Source organism: Podarcis pityusensis (genome assembly GCF_964106645.2).
Source record: "Podarcis pityusensis genome assembly, chromosome: 12".
NCBI lineage: Eukaryota > Metazoa > Chordata > Lepidosauria > Squamata > Lacertidae > Podarcis > Podarcis pityusensis.
Genome location: NC_138037.1, coordinates 56,796,827 through 56,812,795, shown reverse-complemented (window position 1 = coordinate 56,812,795; position 15,969 = coordinate 56,796,827). Strand labels below are relative to the sequence as shown.

Genomic DNA, 15,969 nt, shown 5'->3' with positions numbered 1-15,969 from the left:
TACTGTTCAGTGCTATGCAAGGGAATCAGAAGTTGCTGGTTCCTTTTATAGTTTACGTTTTTACTAGCAGATGTTCCTGGTTTTTCAAGTGTCACTTTGAACTCTGTCCCCTTCCTCCCTCCCTCTCTCTCTCTTTTCTATCTTAAGGTTGGATGATTGATGCAGAGAGTCGCCCCAAATTCCGGGAGCTGATAGCAGAATTCTCCAAAATGGCTCGGGACCCCCAGCGCTACCTGGTTATACAGGTATTGACCATCAGTAATGTGGTGACTACTTTTTTAAGGAAAGCAATAAGAAAGAAATGTATGTTAAGATTATTTTAACATAATAAAATTATTTTATTTTAAAGTGGCTGAAGTGGTGCAAAACAGTTGTTGCTGTTTTCTATAAAGCTAAAAAAAAAATTCAGTGTCTCAGTTGGTAAATTAAACACAAGTTATATAATCTGGTAACATGATTTTGATGTATTTGTAATCCATATTAGCTCTTGAACTATTCATCAATCAGACCGAATGCTTTTGTGATTTTCCATTAGCAGTGATCCTGTGGACATCTCTGCTAACAGAAGGCAGGAGGCAGTTTTTGCAGCTCTTCCAATAATGGAAGGACGTGCTAAGCAGCACCCCACCTCTGAAGGGGGCTGTGTTGTGTAGCAAAAATTATGACTGTCCTCACTCAGCACCAAATTTTGCATGAACCCAAATTTCAGTGTAAATTTAGAGGTTTCAGCTCCGGCAAAATCTCTGAAGTATTTCAAGGGAAGCATAAAGAAGTCTAGTAAGACTAGTGAAACTTCCTAAGGTGGCTTCTACACAACCCAACGTCAGAGACCTGGACTGATGTTGGCACACTGAAAAAGAGCTTCCTGGGGAAGAACAAGGGCAAAGGCCCACAAGCGTCATCATTAAGACTTGTGCGAGGTGAACCGCTTTGGAAGCAGGATGCTGGACTAGCTAGATCTAGTGCTATAGTGAAGCAGCTGCCATGAATACAGAACTTTGCCATTCTTGGTCTCAGTTTGAATTTGTATTTTATGGCATGAGCTGTTGGGAGGAATGATAAATGTCTACCTGTGATTAATGGTGCAACCCAAAATCACAAATTCTCATTGTGATTTGCCTCCTGACAGGGTGATGAAAGAATGCACTTACCAAGCCCAACAGACTCAAAATTTTACCGAAGCCTGATGGAAGAGGAAGACATGGAGGACATCGTGGATGCAGATGAATACCTCATTCCACACCAGGGATTTTTCAGCAGCCCATCAAACTCACGGACACCTCTCTTAAGTTCATTGGTATGGAATTATTTCCAAAAAGCTTCCATATTGAGAAAAGTCCAGGATGGTAGCCATGCTAGCCTGTTGCTGTTGTTGTTGCAGCAGCAGCAACAAAACCAACAAATGCAGTAACACTTTAAATGCATTATGGCATCAGTTTTCCTGGTTCAGTTCTTTTGCCAAAATAAACGTTAATGTTTTCAAAACAGTTTTTTATAAGTATGAAATGCACTCAGGTAATCTAGTGTGTTTCTTCTGTTAAATCAAAAACAATGAAACTTTTTCCCTCTTCTTCTGTTTTAGAGTGCTACCAGCAATAATTCTACAACTGTAACCTGTATTGATAGAAATGGGGTAAGTCTGAATAATTCAGGGCCACAGGCAGAAACTGTGAAACTGTTCCACAGCTTTTTTTATATCATTGAGTGCTTAAAACAAACACAGGTCATCGAGATTTATCTTTAGATTTGGAATGGCTGTGTTGTGCTATTAGAAGCAGTGTGCCATACACCTTGTTTTAATCATTGCTTTCCGCTAACCAGCAGGGCTTTCCAGTGAGAGAAGACAGCTTTATCCAGCGATATAGTTCAGACCCAACTGAGACATGCCTGAACGACAGCCTGGACGATAGCTTCCTACCTGCTCCTGGTGAGTACACAGAGATCACCAATTCTTTGTGTTAATTCTCAGGCGAGCAGATTTAGTCTTTAGAGAGGGCATCTGTTTTCCTGTTATATATCGGAGAATCATGACAAAATTCACACAACTTTTCTCGTGCCTCTTTTTGCCATTCCCCAAATAGTTATTTCTGTGATTTTCTTGCTTTGAACTGTAAATCAGTGAATAGGCCGTTATGAGGAGTAGTAATCTTGGTCACTGAATCAACATGTTATGTTCCAACACACAGCATCTGAGCAAGTTGCCTTTGAGATGAGAGAGGGAGATTTCTTAAATGTTATTTTACTTTGTCAATTTATAAGCAACGGTAACTCTCAGGGCACTTGCATTAAAATAAGAAAAACAAAGAAATAAAGGTTCAGAAGCCTTGGCAAAAAAACTCAAAAAAACAAAGACCTGCCAAACCTATTGGCAAGCAAGCGGGGGGTAGATATATCTGCTATTACAGGCATGTTGCTTCTGACTGCCCAGCAATGCCTAGAATTGGTCTTTGACATCATAAGTTCATGTGCCTAACGGGAATTTTGATGTGCACACAGTTGTATGCTAAAAAGGCATATTAAATGTGCACAGCTTATATGGAAGGGGGGAAAACTAATGTGAATAAAATAAAGGAACCAAAAGCTGCAATGAGAGTACATTGTACATATGAAACAAAACCCAAAAAGCATATTGCTGTTGTTGTTTAGTCGTTTAGTCGTGTCCGACTCTTCGCGACCCCCTGGAGCAGAGCATGCCAGGCACTCCTGTTTTCCACTGCCTCCCGCAGTTGGGTCAAACTCATGTTGGTACCTTCGAGAACACTGTCCAAAAAAGTATATTAAAAAGCATATTAAAAGTATCTTATTAAGTTCAAAGTGAGAGGATTTTAGGAGTATCCAAAGAGCTCACAACTCAGTTATATGCAAAGTGATTTAGGTCAATCCTGCCAGTCCCATATGTTGAATCACAATTTGGCCACAGAATCATTTGTTCCCTAAAATGCTTTTTCATGAGAACAGCAATACCCACAGGAAAATTTTGTTTTCTTGTCCCTGGATTAATTTCCCCTCATGCTCCTATATGAACATGATTAGCTCTGGTTACGCTCCAGAATGTTCTGTCAGCCTTTCACCTACTGAAGGGCATATCTGGTTCTTTGAAATTGTTTCCTTATTTGACTGAAGATAATGTTAAGTCATGCATTTGCCGATCTTAATTCTCTTGCAACCATTTTCAGAATATGTGAACCAGCTAGTGACCAAAACACCACCTGCTTCTGTTGTGCAAAATCCAGTCTACAACAATCTCTCTCTTACCATTGAGCCTAAGTCTGTGGCTGATTCAAACCATCAGAATTCCCGCAGCACGGGACTGGACAACCCTGAATATCTCAACACAAGCCTCTCTCCGTTTGCTAACACAGTTTTCAACAGCTTGCCCTACTGGGATCAGACAACAAACCACCAAATAAATCTGGACAATCCCGATTATCAGCAAGACTTCTTGCCCAAGGAGAATAAAGCCAATGGCATCTCTAAGCTTCCTGCAGCTGAGAATCCAGAATATCTCAGGGTAGCAGCACCAAAAGTTGAATACATTCAGGCCTCAGCATGACTACCAAAAGAGACCTCTTGTGGCACCAGAAATGCAGGTGACATTGCTGGCCGCTATAGAAACAGATGAGAGCAGCTGCAACATGCGCATTTTTCCTTCTGTATGTGCGAGTTGATTTCATCCAGTTTGCTTAGGACTTCTTCTGTCTTTATCAAAGACATGATATGGAAAGAAAAGACAACATCCAGCAAGCAAGAAATTGTTGTTGCATTCATTTATTTTCTTTACAAACTATATTGGATTACAGCCTATATTTTGTAAACATTTGTGATATTTTTAAGAGCTTTTGTGAGATCAAGAAGACCAGATATTGAACTACTTCATGTCACATGGATCATTTGAGATGGAGAGAGGTGACACAAGATACTTTGCTGTCTCCTAAGCTTGTCTGTCATAAGATTTAAAGAAAAACTGGTCTGGGTTTTCTTATACAAATGAGAAGAAAAAGGCACTTGGGGAAAATGTGGAGATTCTGCTTAAGATATTTCTCAGACAATAAAACAGGTTGCAGAGAATGTGATCAGCCCTGGTCAGCTTAGCAAAAGAACATTCCCTCAGCACACACTGCCAACTGACCACTACTGTTGGGAACTCACTAGACTGTCTCTAAAATGCTCACCAAAGGCGTGGATGACATTCGGGGGAGGGGCGGTTCTTGTCCTCTGGCTCCAATATTTTCTCTAGAGTTATAAAAAATGAGTTTTAAAGGTTTGACTAAAAAGCTTTAAATGAGGAGGGATGCTTTTTAAAAACAAAACACATTCCCGGTTCACTGCCTTGATGGCATTTAGACAATTAGTATAAATTTAAACAGTGAGGAAATGCAAAGGTTGCAATATGGCTGAAGTAGTCTGAATATGGGCACACTGTTCTCCTGCACAAGCCCTGTAGGAATTAATACTTTCACTAAGCTCCCATTTACCTTAATAAATGAAGTGTGTGCAGGAGAAGTTCCTATTGAGTTCTAATTTACTGGTGTGAGTAGTGGAGAGAGAATCAGTTACAGCCCTACAATGATTTTTTTCTTGAATAAAACACCAGTTAGTGCACAGCAGTTATATTAGGAAAGCAGGGGCTTAGGATTAATCACCTGTACTTGATCACCAAAATTTTACTCACAAATGCACTGATAATGCAAGAATTTCAGACCAATCCACTGATTATATGTGAAAGTACTATTAGTCTTATAAACTTGTGGATTCATTTTCACCTTCTGCAGTGCAGCCGCAAATCAGCAGCCAAGCTGATTTTGAAACTGAAATTACCTTTTTCCTGTTACACATGGAAGGTGTTTCAACAGGTAGCTTTCATTGTTCTGCTATCCCTCATCAAGCCCCAAACTCATATATTATCATGACAACAAATTTTCATTGAAAGTGAGAGGGAAATTAACAAACTATTGATAGTTTTTCTTTAGCCACCTGGCCCTTGTAGGACCCATTCAATGCAAAATAACTTACGTGGCTCATGTTGTGATGCAATACAGTCCATAAATGAGAACACTTCATGTACAGTAGCTTAAAATTGTCTCTCTGTTATTAAAAGTAGAACAACCATCATAATAGTAAGCAGACTCAAGCCATTTTCTTTGAACTTACGTTACTGTAATGCTGTTCAAAAATATGCACTGATTCTGACCCACCTACCTTCATTCCATCATACAATTCCTCAGACCGCGTTTCAATTAAATTTACTTTGGCTTCTGATTTGATTAGATCCACTGAGGTATCTCATGTTTATATTTAAAAATCCACCTAAACTCACAGCCTTTAAAATCATTTATCATAGAATCATATAATTCTAGAGTTGGAAGGGACCCCAAGGGTCATCTAGTCCAACCCCCTGTGATGCAGAAATCTCAGCTAAAGCATCCACGACAGATGGTCACCCAACCTCTCCTTAAAAACCTCCAAGGAAGGAGAATCCACAACTTCCCGGAGTAGACCATTCCACTGCTGAACTGGAACACACACACACACACAAAACAGATATATAATTTAATTCCTGACTACTTCTGTTTTATCAAATTGTGGATTTATTTCCTAAAAAGATTAAATACATGAAGAAATCACATTTGTTCTGCATAGTAGTTGGTTAGGCCCTGGGCCTTGAGATTACTCTTCCATGCTAAACTAAAGTCCAGGTTATTGGACAAAGTTATTGTTCACAACAGTTCATTTGCAATGTGCCATCCTCCTTCCACTCTCATTGGGGTTTTGGAGCTATAATGGCTCTTCCATACCCCTCCCCCGGCTGCACCAGCGTTTATCCTTCAGGGAACCTAGGCCAGTGCCATTGTATAAATAGCTGACCTGTCTTCTGTTCCCATGTTAGTTTGGGCTTCTATGTCAGTGGCATTTAGGGGCGCCACTCCCCACTTTCTCCCACACCACTGGAGCAAGGCTCTGCTTATTGCAATAAGGATGAATTGATACAGTGCCTTTCTCCCGCTTGTGATTTACATTACAAACCTCTTATATAAAGTTGGTACAGAACTCAGTCTATACCAACAAACCTGAGGCAAAAATCACAACACACAATGATCTAATAGTTGTGTGTGGAGACCAGTTCCTCTTCAAGAGGGGTTGTTTACACACAGGTACTAAAACATAAATAACATGTGCATGTTATATGAATTATTGTCGGGGGGGTGGGGAGACCATAGCTTCCTTGCCATACCTCTATACATTGCACATTAGACTGTCCCACATGCATGTTTCCAGGTGGACGGAGTATAAATAATAAAATTATTAGTAGCAGTATTTCTTTCTCAACTTCCATAGCACACATGCACCAACTGTACCAGTTGAATGAAAGCAGTTAAGTTTTGCAGGTAGTTGCGATGTCTTCCATGTGTGCACCAGAACATTATGCAGCATAAAAAAACCACATATATGCTGGTCATGTGCAATGATTCCTACACTGGAATCTCGTATTAATTCCTGCACCAAAGGTGTTTTTAGATACACAGTACATGGTGACGGCAGCAGTGCAAGACCCTTTGCATTTCCTGACAAGCATTTCATTTTTGAGACCTAGAAGTTCCGTACAGGCAATAGCACAAAAACTGCTACCTACCTCTTCAATGTCAGCTGTTGTTAACATTGCTCTAATTTTTCTATGATTTACATTTCTCTGTGAGAAAATATTTTAGGTGGGACAAGTGAGCATTGTCTTTTCTTCTTGCACCTCCTCATTCTTGTCAAAATGTGTAGTAAAAATTTTGTGAACTTTATAAAAATTTCACTGTTGGGGTAGCACTTAAAAAGTTGTATAATAATCTTAAATCACCATGAATTTGTGATTTTTTTTTCCTACTGAAAACTCATTTCATATTTTATTTCCCCAGTATTTTTCACTTCCTTTGCTTTTTGGGGTTTTGTTGTTGTTGTTGTTCCAGCACCTGACTTTCTAGGATATAGAATTCTTAGGACCAAAGATAATGTCTAATTTTCTTGTTTTAAATAAAATAACATTCATCACTATTTTCATAGGTTCTTACTTAATAGTGAATCCAGGTGTTCTTGGGACAAAACAAACTCTCATTAAAACGAGTATTTTTAATATCTAAGGACTGGCTGAATATATATTTTAGCATTAAAATATGACCAGGCTGCAGATAACCAGGGGGATGCTATAGGCCTCAATGCTATATTCATTTTCCTGAGAACAGATCCCATTGAATTCAATAGAGGACTGACTTTTGAGTAGACATGCATAGGATTGCAGGCATATTCAAGTAACAAGGCCCATTTCTTTCAGCTGTTGTTGTTAGATTTACTTTTAAATATTTTGATAATGGATGGCATAGTGAAATATGACTGCTCATATACCTGTTTCTGCATTATATACCACATCTAGTTTGGATTCTACATATATGCACGCATACACTTTCACTTTTTTGTCGTTAATTTGTGTCCCACAAGTTCTATTTGGGATTTCCCATTTGAGCAATAAGAATTTCTCTATGACACAGCATAATTTGCTAACGTGTGTAAGACTCTCTTGCAAAACTAAATGTTAGTACAAATAAAGGGTTTGATAAGCACTGTTCCGTTTCAGTTGGAATTGTACGGGAGTAAGACAGACTGAACTCTTCTGTCTTTTCAGTATCCAGGATCCAAAACTGGTGGCAAAACTCCATTAAAATGCATAGATTGTTTGTCTCCACTGATGTTAAGCTATAAATTGATTTTGATGCCTTGCCAGGGGGCAGTTTCCTTTATGCACAGAAAAGTAGAGAAAAATGTAATGAATACATGTCTTACACCTAGGTAGTTTCTATAAAAAAGAATGAAACACAGCTATTTTTAAAAAAACAAACAAACACCAATTTGATACATGGTTTGGCTAATTTTGTGTTGTTTTTGCTACAAACAATGAATCTTGAAAGCTTCTAGAATCAGATTTCTACCTATCCCCAGTCCCTGGATCTAGAATTGTGCAATTATAGTATATCATCTAGTACACAAACGACCAATGTATCTTCCATTCAAGCCCCATTTGAAGCACATGAGAAATGCTTTGTGCATCATCGCTTACAGCATCTTAGTAGTCAGGAAATACCTAATTTTCATCTCGCTGCATCCATTGAGTCTTGAATTGATTTACTGTGAACAATACAAGGTCAAAGCTGTGTATCACTTTGAGAAAAAGGAGAGGTGCATACATAATAGAGCTGGGCCTGCCATTAGGCAGAGTGAGGTGGCACCTCAGGCAGCAGATGGCGAGAAAATGGAACATTTGTTAGTTATTCAGAGGACAGATCTGTCAGTGCCATATGGCTTGTCATGTGGCCACTGACTAGCCTTTGGCCTCTCACGCAGCAGAGGGTGCTCTCCTGACACCCGTGTTCAAGTAAGGGTCAGCTGCTTGTCTGGTCAGCTTCTGTACATGGGATGGGTAGAGCAACACCTTGTCCTTCACCTCAGGCAGCAAAATTTATGGGGCCAGCCCTGGCACAGAAGCAGATTTGGGTGAGTGTCTGCATGGTGATGCTCATCTAAGCCCCATACATGTCTCTATGAGCATAGGGGCCACATCCTCATCCAGAGTCTCTACTTACAGGGCTGGCCCAAAACATTTTGGCACCTGAGGTGAACCACAAAATGGTGCCCCACACACCAGGGAATGAGGGATGAGTGAACCTCTACTTTGGGTACAGAGGGAGGTCAAATCAACCTTACCTGATGGTTGAAGAGGAGTGCACTGCAGAGGCAGCGGGTGAGGCATTCCTTGGAGGCTGAATCTGCTGCCCCGGTGGATCCTGCTGCCCGAGCCGGTCGCCTCACCTTGCCTCATGGATGGGCCAGTCCTGTCTCCTCATGATAAAGAGGCAAACTGGGGCATGGGTGTATTAAAAATCCTGTGGAACTAGTCCCATATTTGTATTAGTTCAGTGAAGTTGCGATCAGCTTTATGTAGGGAATAATATAGATTATATTCAGTAGTGTATCTTTAGGTATAGGGTTCAAACCACCAATAACTATTCCACTGAAATACATGGAGGTAATGCAGGATTACTGGGGCACATGTCTACATGAGCATTGTAAAGGTACTCACTTATGAAAGCACAGTTGTAAAAATAAAAGCCACATTTTGTATTGCTAAATTGTTTTTAGTGTTGATTTTAAAACTTTGTATATTCAGTGAAATAAGATGTACATAATTATTTTCCATAGTTTTTAATTTTTCTTGTTTTTTGTTTTTTGAGGATGTATGGTGATATCACTCACTGTAATATAGTGTATTGTGTTCAATGGGAAAGGAATATTCTGACTGGCTTGTAAGCGGAAGTTTTAATGGAATTACTCAGTGCTTTTTTCCCTAGAAAAATAGTGTTGGTACTCACCATGAAGTTGTTACAGTATGTGCCACACTTTTTAACAGCAAAAAGAGATGCCAGGACTGCATACCCTTGAGAACCCCCTGGAAAAAAGGACTGGAATTGCAGATTATAAGAGGTCTTTGACTTCCCTTTTGACTCTTGAAAATGGATCTGCATGGGAGCTAACTAGAAATTTTGAAAAAATTGACTTAGGTCAAATTATAAAACATATTCCATCAAAAATGGTTAAAAAAATTTCTTAGTTAAATAATTAGGAGCAGAGTCTCCCCAGCCCAAAGAATGGTGAGGGGTCCAGCATTTCCCAGCTTTCCTGGCACAGAACTGCAATCCCAAGGGTTCTCTGGGAAGAGGGAATGACTGTTAAACCAAATAATCTAGAAATGCATTCATGAAGTGAATGTGCTCTCTGGGTAAGTCCCTGCCATGTAGAACTGGTCTATTTTTGAAAATTCTTTGATAGGTGAACTTTGTACAAAGATAAATAGGCACTTTATAAAGTTTTCTTTTAGACCCTCCTTTCCAAGATGGAGGCAGCATAAGCTATCATGATTGTTTTTATGTAATACACAATGTAGTCTTAAATCATATTCCTTCTTTTCAAACATGACTGTAATGTATTTTTGAAGCATGGCCATTTTACTTAAATAAAGCCTTGAAATAATCCTCCTGCATATTGTTTATTTTATATTTAGATGTATGAATGAAGAGCACTGTTGGAGATTGGGCCAGTAGTCATTTATGTTACTGATGCCCCCAGAGTAATCACCACCCTGTTGCTCTGGTTGTTTTATTTATTTATTTATTTATTTATTTTATTATTATTATTATTATTATTATTATTATTATTATTTTAAGTCTTTGCATGGTATACATATGTGCTGACAAGGGAGCAGCCTGCACCATGAGGTGGAAGGGAGATGAACAAATGAAACTAACCTCTCCTTGTTGCCACAGCAGCAACCAAGTGGATAATGTTTTCTCCTCCGGCTTCTTTCACTCAACAACCCTTTGGCCTTCTGGACTAGATGGCCAATCCTACTCCCTAGAGTTAGTAGAGTTTTTAAAGAGCTCGTAGCCCCAGAGAATCTCTTACGCCCTGCTGAGCCTCCGGGATGAGTCTCAGTCTTTGGGATGCCAGAGGCCTTCTTCAGCTGCAGTGTATCAGTCACTCCTGCTTTAGCTATTAACAGTACTAGATCTTTTCTGTAATGAATTTTATTTTTCATTTTCACAATTTACAAATATTTTAACATGAAAAACAAAGTCTCTACAACTTCAATTTTCATTTCCTTCGACTTCCTTTCTGCGGTTACTTAATTTGTATCTTTTTATTACTGCATATCATTTTGTTTGCCTGGGCAAGGACTGTGTGTACCAAAACTAGTACAAAGATGAAATGTGTGTTATTGTTCCAACCACTTTGCACCACTGGGATTTGGCTTCTAGAAGGTGGCCTGGAAAGGACTGAATTTTTTAAGAGGCCACAAGGTTTTATAACAGCCTTCCCCAACCTGGTGGCTTCCAGATGTTTCAGACCACAACTCCCAACAGCCACAGCCAGAACACCCAGAGCTGATGGGAGGTGTAGTTCAGATGGAGACCAGGTTGCAGGATGCTGGTTTAGAATATTGTTCCAGAAAGGGGCCACTAGGGGCGCATTGGAAGATGGCTGACAATAACATCTCTCCGACCCACAGGGGGTAATTAGGAGGCTGTGATGGGAGTAAATAGCCTCCCTACCCCCCCCCCAGGATTGGGGGGGCTGCCCTTGCCTGCTGTGCCCTATACCACACCCGAATTTGAGAGGATGGGGGCACTAGGCAGAATGCCCTCCTGTGGATCTCGGCGCTCCTGGACGCTGTCTATGATCCGCGCCACTAGCTGCAAGAACTTCAAAAGGAACAATTAGGAAGAAGCGAATGCACATATTTCAAGGAAGGAGGGGGAGTAAAGACTGCTAACTGAAGAGTTCTCTGATAAACAAGACGAGTCGGAAGAACAAGAATCAATCTTGAGAAGACAGCCAAGACTCGGTATGGCAAAGGGACTGGATGGGGGAGGGGGAAAAAACCTTTCTTTCTTTCCTCTATGTGATTAAACAAGAACCCCCGCCCCCAAGTCAGAAATGCCGCTTTAATGACTTAAGCTGTGGATTTACGACTGTGTGGAGATAAAGTTTCTAACCAAAGCATGTTTTAAGAAAAGCGTGGAAAGTTTAAGAGCTCTGGAATGACGCAGTTAAAAATACCGTCGCCATATTGGTAAGCTCTGTTGGAGGACTTGAGTCTGGGAGGAGGAAAGAGCTGTTTTTATACTGTGGGTGAGACTCCTCAGTGGGACTTAAGAACGACAGACCCTGAGATTAATGATGGAAAGAGCAATGTTATTTATGAAAGTGATGATATATGGAAACCATCACGATATGAGGATTGGTCGAACGGAAAAATCCACACAGGATATAATTGGTGTTTATCTGCTTAAGAAGATTATCAGAAGAGAGCATAAAGGAAAAAGAAAAAGTGTACAAACAAGATGAGACGTGGAAACAGCAAGATAAGACTGGATAGAATTATGAACTTTATCTGGACTGATTTGGATATGAACGCAGTAGCAAGAAGATGATCAGAATCCCCCTTCGGATCTTGAAATATGGGTCCCCTCAACAAAATTTAAAATTTGGCTTTGTAATTCGGAATTTATGTGATTTGATTTGATTTGATTTGATTGGTCGGTTAATAAAAATTATATTTTTTAAAAAAAATAGAATATTGTTCCAGAAATGGAAGGAAGATACAGTTCCAACCAAGGAAGAGTGGCTGATAAAACTGGTGGACTATGCTGAAATGGCAAAACTCACTGGGAGAATCAGAAACCAAGAAGAAACAACTTTTAACAAAGAATGGGGAAATATGCAAATTATTTGAAAAGTTATTGTAAACAATTAAATTCATTAGCAAGATTATCTTAAAACTCGTAGTTAAAACTATTGACTAAGAAAGAGTCAGTGCTTTTTTCCCCCTAAAATTTTTTAAGGGTACTCTCAGTTTCCTACTCATATTGAAATACTGCCCCTCAATGAGGCCAAACTTAGATTCACAAAATATTTAGGGGTATGTGTACCCCTGCATCCCCCCAGAAAAAAAGCACTGGAAAAAGTGATAAGAGTAAATGAAAATGGTCTGTTGAGGAGAAGCAGGAAGAAAATTATAACTGAAGGAATCATTAAAGGGGGGAGGGAAGTCAAATGAGATATTTGTATTGAATGTCTTATAAAAATTAAAAACTGGAAAATAAAATATTAAAAAAGAATATTGCTTTAGCAATACTATCTTATTAGAGCTACTCTTCAGGTGAAATAAAATGGGTAACTGTATTTAATGTGTCTAGGGTTGCTGGTTGTTGTTTTTAAAAGCAGCTTGTGTGAGTGATCCAGGATTGGAACTAAGACATGTGGGAAGTGGGATTTAACCCTTTCCCCACCCCACCCCAAAATCCCATCTTGAGGTTTCTATTTGCTAATAGCAACTTTTTACCTGCAGCAAATAGCAGCTTTAAGGGGGCAAATGTATCGGAACAAGGGTTAAAAGTCTTTCCCACATGCCACATTCCTAATTCTGATAGTGTCTGCCCCCCTGTCCTCCTGCCTCCCCCCCCCCCAGGCCTGTAGTTCGTCCCTTAGGTTAGTATTCTGTCACAAGGTTTTGTGCAGCTTGATTTCCAACAATGGTCAGAGTGGCTCATTAAGCTGCCAGTGACATGCCCCCGTGTGTTTGCTATTTGCTGAACCTGTATTGTCACACAAAGGGCATGGGAACCAGGAAACAAAAAAGTCAGTGCTTCCTATTGCCTATTTTATCTGACTTTTACAAATGTTAAACTGCTCAAAGCTCTATCCCAAGTCCAAATACGTAGAGGTGCAAGAAAGAGAGCTTGTGCACAGAAATCTAGCTTCCTATAAACTCAAGCAATTTAGTTCAGTCTGGTCTTGAACACAAAATCTATTTCCAGTGGATGTTTCTATGATCCCCCTACCCTGAGGCTTCCAGCAAAAAATCCTGACAAGCAAGGTTAAGTTCAAAGCCCATAAAAACAAAAACCCTATTAAGCCAGCAGGTTTCCAAAATAAATGTTTCTTGATGATCAAGTAGATTACAACAGATCTGTCATGTGAACTGGCAGCCTCAGAAGGCATACAGAAGACACTGTGACTCTGGCTGTGCTACAAGCATTTTGGTAGATCTCTGTGGTACATCTCTAGACTACAAAGACCACATAATCAGTCATTAAGTCTTCTGAAAGTTGGTTCTCATCAGATATACATTGGTGGCTAAAGGCCTGTCTAGCAAGCACAAATTTGTTATCGGTGAGAGTCAAAAGATGTAAGCAGATACTATGAAAGCTTTCTGGAATTTGAACCAAGGTGCAGAAATTAATATTAGCACAATGTTTTCAAATCAGGTGTCACAGAGATAATCATATGTAATCCATATCAAAAACAACCCCTTCTGGTTTGGTTTACTCAAAAGCCCTGCAATCCCTGGGGGGCAGGAGGAGGGTGAGGGGAGGCTTGCACCCAGTTGCACGCAGTGGAGGAAGGTACGCTCCACAGAAGTGCAGGGAGACTCAAGGATCCACTCGCCTTAAGATGATTCACGTCCCTGGAGCCTTGTATCCCTGCCCTGCTTACTCTGAAGGGGAGCTAATTGCACTGGAGTCAAAGAGACACTGTTCTCTCCCCCCAGGATCTGGGGATATCTCCCTCTTCTAAAGTATTGCTTATCCCAGAGATGTTCAACCGTTTTGGGTCCACAGCTCCCTTGACCAACTACATCATTTCTGTCTTACAGTAACTGCTATTTATCAAAATAAAAAAAATCCTTCCAGTAGCACCTTTAAGACCAACTAAGTTAGTTCTTGGTATGAGCTTTCGTGTGCAAGCACACTTCTTCAGATACACTGAAACAGAAGTATGCTATTTATCAGAATAAGCAACCAGTTCAATACTAAATCTTTGATTTCATTATTATGTAGCAAAACAAGAGGCAGCATACTATAAATCCCTGAGAACTTAATATCTCATTTATCCAAAATAAAGCTTTTTTAGAAGCGCAGATTTTCAACCAGCCTGTACTTTTAATAGAAGTACCGTTAATGCGCACACATTAACATGAGATCAGGTTTGTCTCAGTGCTGTGAAAAGCTTCCCCAGCTGATTTCTGCCCATTAGTTGTTGGCATCCGTCAGTCTGTCTCAGGAATCAGTGGAGGAACGCTCCTTTGAGGATGAAGTCAAACCATTGCTGTAAAGACCAATACAGGAGAGAGATGTTTTATTGCAGCGGGGGCAAATGAAGACAGTTGTGCTGCTTAAGATGAGTGTTTCTTCTCTCTGTGCTCCTCCCAGCCGTCATTCCTTCTCTGGTCACTGCTATTAATGCATGACCTGACTGACTGACTGTCCCCAGGCAAGGGTTGGTGCTACCAGCCTTCGTGTCATGTTTGCAGACATCTTTGTAACACAGAGAGTGGGTCTGCCAGTGGGCCTCGTGCCTGAAGCCAGCTTCCTGTGGAGCACATCCTTGGGGATCCTGCCATCTTCCATTCTGTGCACATGACCAAGCCAGCGGAGATGGTGGACATACTGCCCATTAAGATGACTCCAGGCCAGATTCTCCCCCCCCCCATAAGCACCATTGCTTACAGATATAATCTGAATTGATCTTATTAAGACTACAATCCTAACTACACTAATCTGGAAGTAAACCCTGTTGAACATAGGAAGATGCAAACATTTGTGGGATCAGACTGCACTTCTACCATCCTGTGAATGAAGGCGTATTAAACTCAGCAAGGTACACGTCTCAGTTGATATGAACGGGATCAAACTGCATGTATGTTCCTGGCTCTACAGGTTGGTACCCTCTGGGTTTGGCATGGGCAAACCATATAATCCTGATCAAAGGCTTCTATTTTCCTGTTGTCATTACTTGGGCATATATGTTTAATGACCTTACTGCCCAGGTACATGCTCAGAAATGTCATATGGTATAGCCATTATAGGACTGTAACACTTCAAAATGTAGTTTCAGCATTTGCAGTTATCTCTCATGCTTACCATATTAGGGAGAAGGCTTAGCTAGCATATTTCCCTGTGATATGCTAGCTTTCTAGATGCAGAGCATTTACTTGGGAAAAGATCAAACTTGTCATTCCCCCATCTGCACATAGGAGCCACCTCCTAGGGGTCAGGGTCCTTTCAGGCCACCAGTAATATATTTGAAACCAACCCCCCCCCCAGTTGATGGGCATAGCATTCAAATGGTATGTGTATGCCATGTTTTGCAGGGCGGGGTTTACTTGACCCACCAATATCTTATTCAAGTTGGCACTCCTGCACCTGCATTCTGTACTATGGGCTGTACTACGTAATCTTTCTGAATACAGTGGTACCTCGGGTTACATACGCTTCAGGTTACAGACTCCGCTAACCCAGAAATAGTACCTCGGGTTAAGAACTTTGCTTCAGGATGAGAACAGATATTGCACAGTGGTGGCACGGTGGCAGCAGG

General features: G+C 40.4%; 1 protein-coding gene across 2 annotated transcripts in view; it reads left to right on the top strand.

Annotated features, from left to right (window-relative positions):
• The window catches only part of EGFR (epidermal growth factor receptor), a 147,048-nt gene extending 136,984 nt beyond the window's left edge, over positions 1–10,064 (top strand). The window contains exons 24-28 of one of the 2 annotated variants that reach the window (XM_080975747.1): positions 148–245; positions 1,130–1,297; positions 1,583–1,633; positions 1,825–1,927; positions 3,177–10,064. In XM_080975747.1, the coding sequence (XP_080831873.1) occupies positions 148–245; positions 1,130–1,297; positions 1,583–1,633; positions 1,825–1,927; positions 3,177–3,553 (797 nt within the window). In that variant the 3' untranslated portion in view covers positions 3,554–10,064. Of the gene's footprint in view, positions 1–147; positions 246–1,129; positions 1,298–1,582; positions 1,634–1,821; positions 1,928–3,176 lie in introns of both variants that reach the window. The other variant, XM_080975746.1, reaches the window with a different exon arrangement.
• The last annotated feature ends 5,905 nt before the right edge of the window (positions 10,065–15,969 follow it).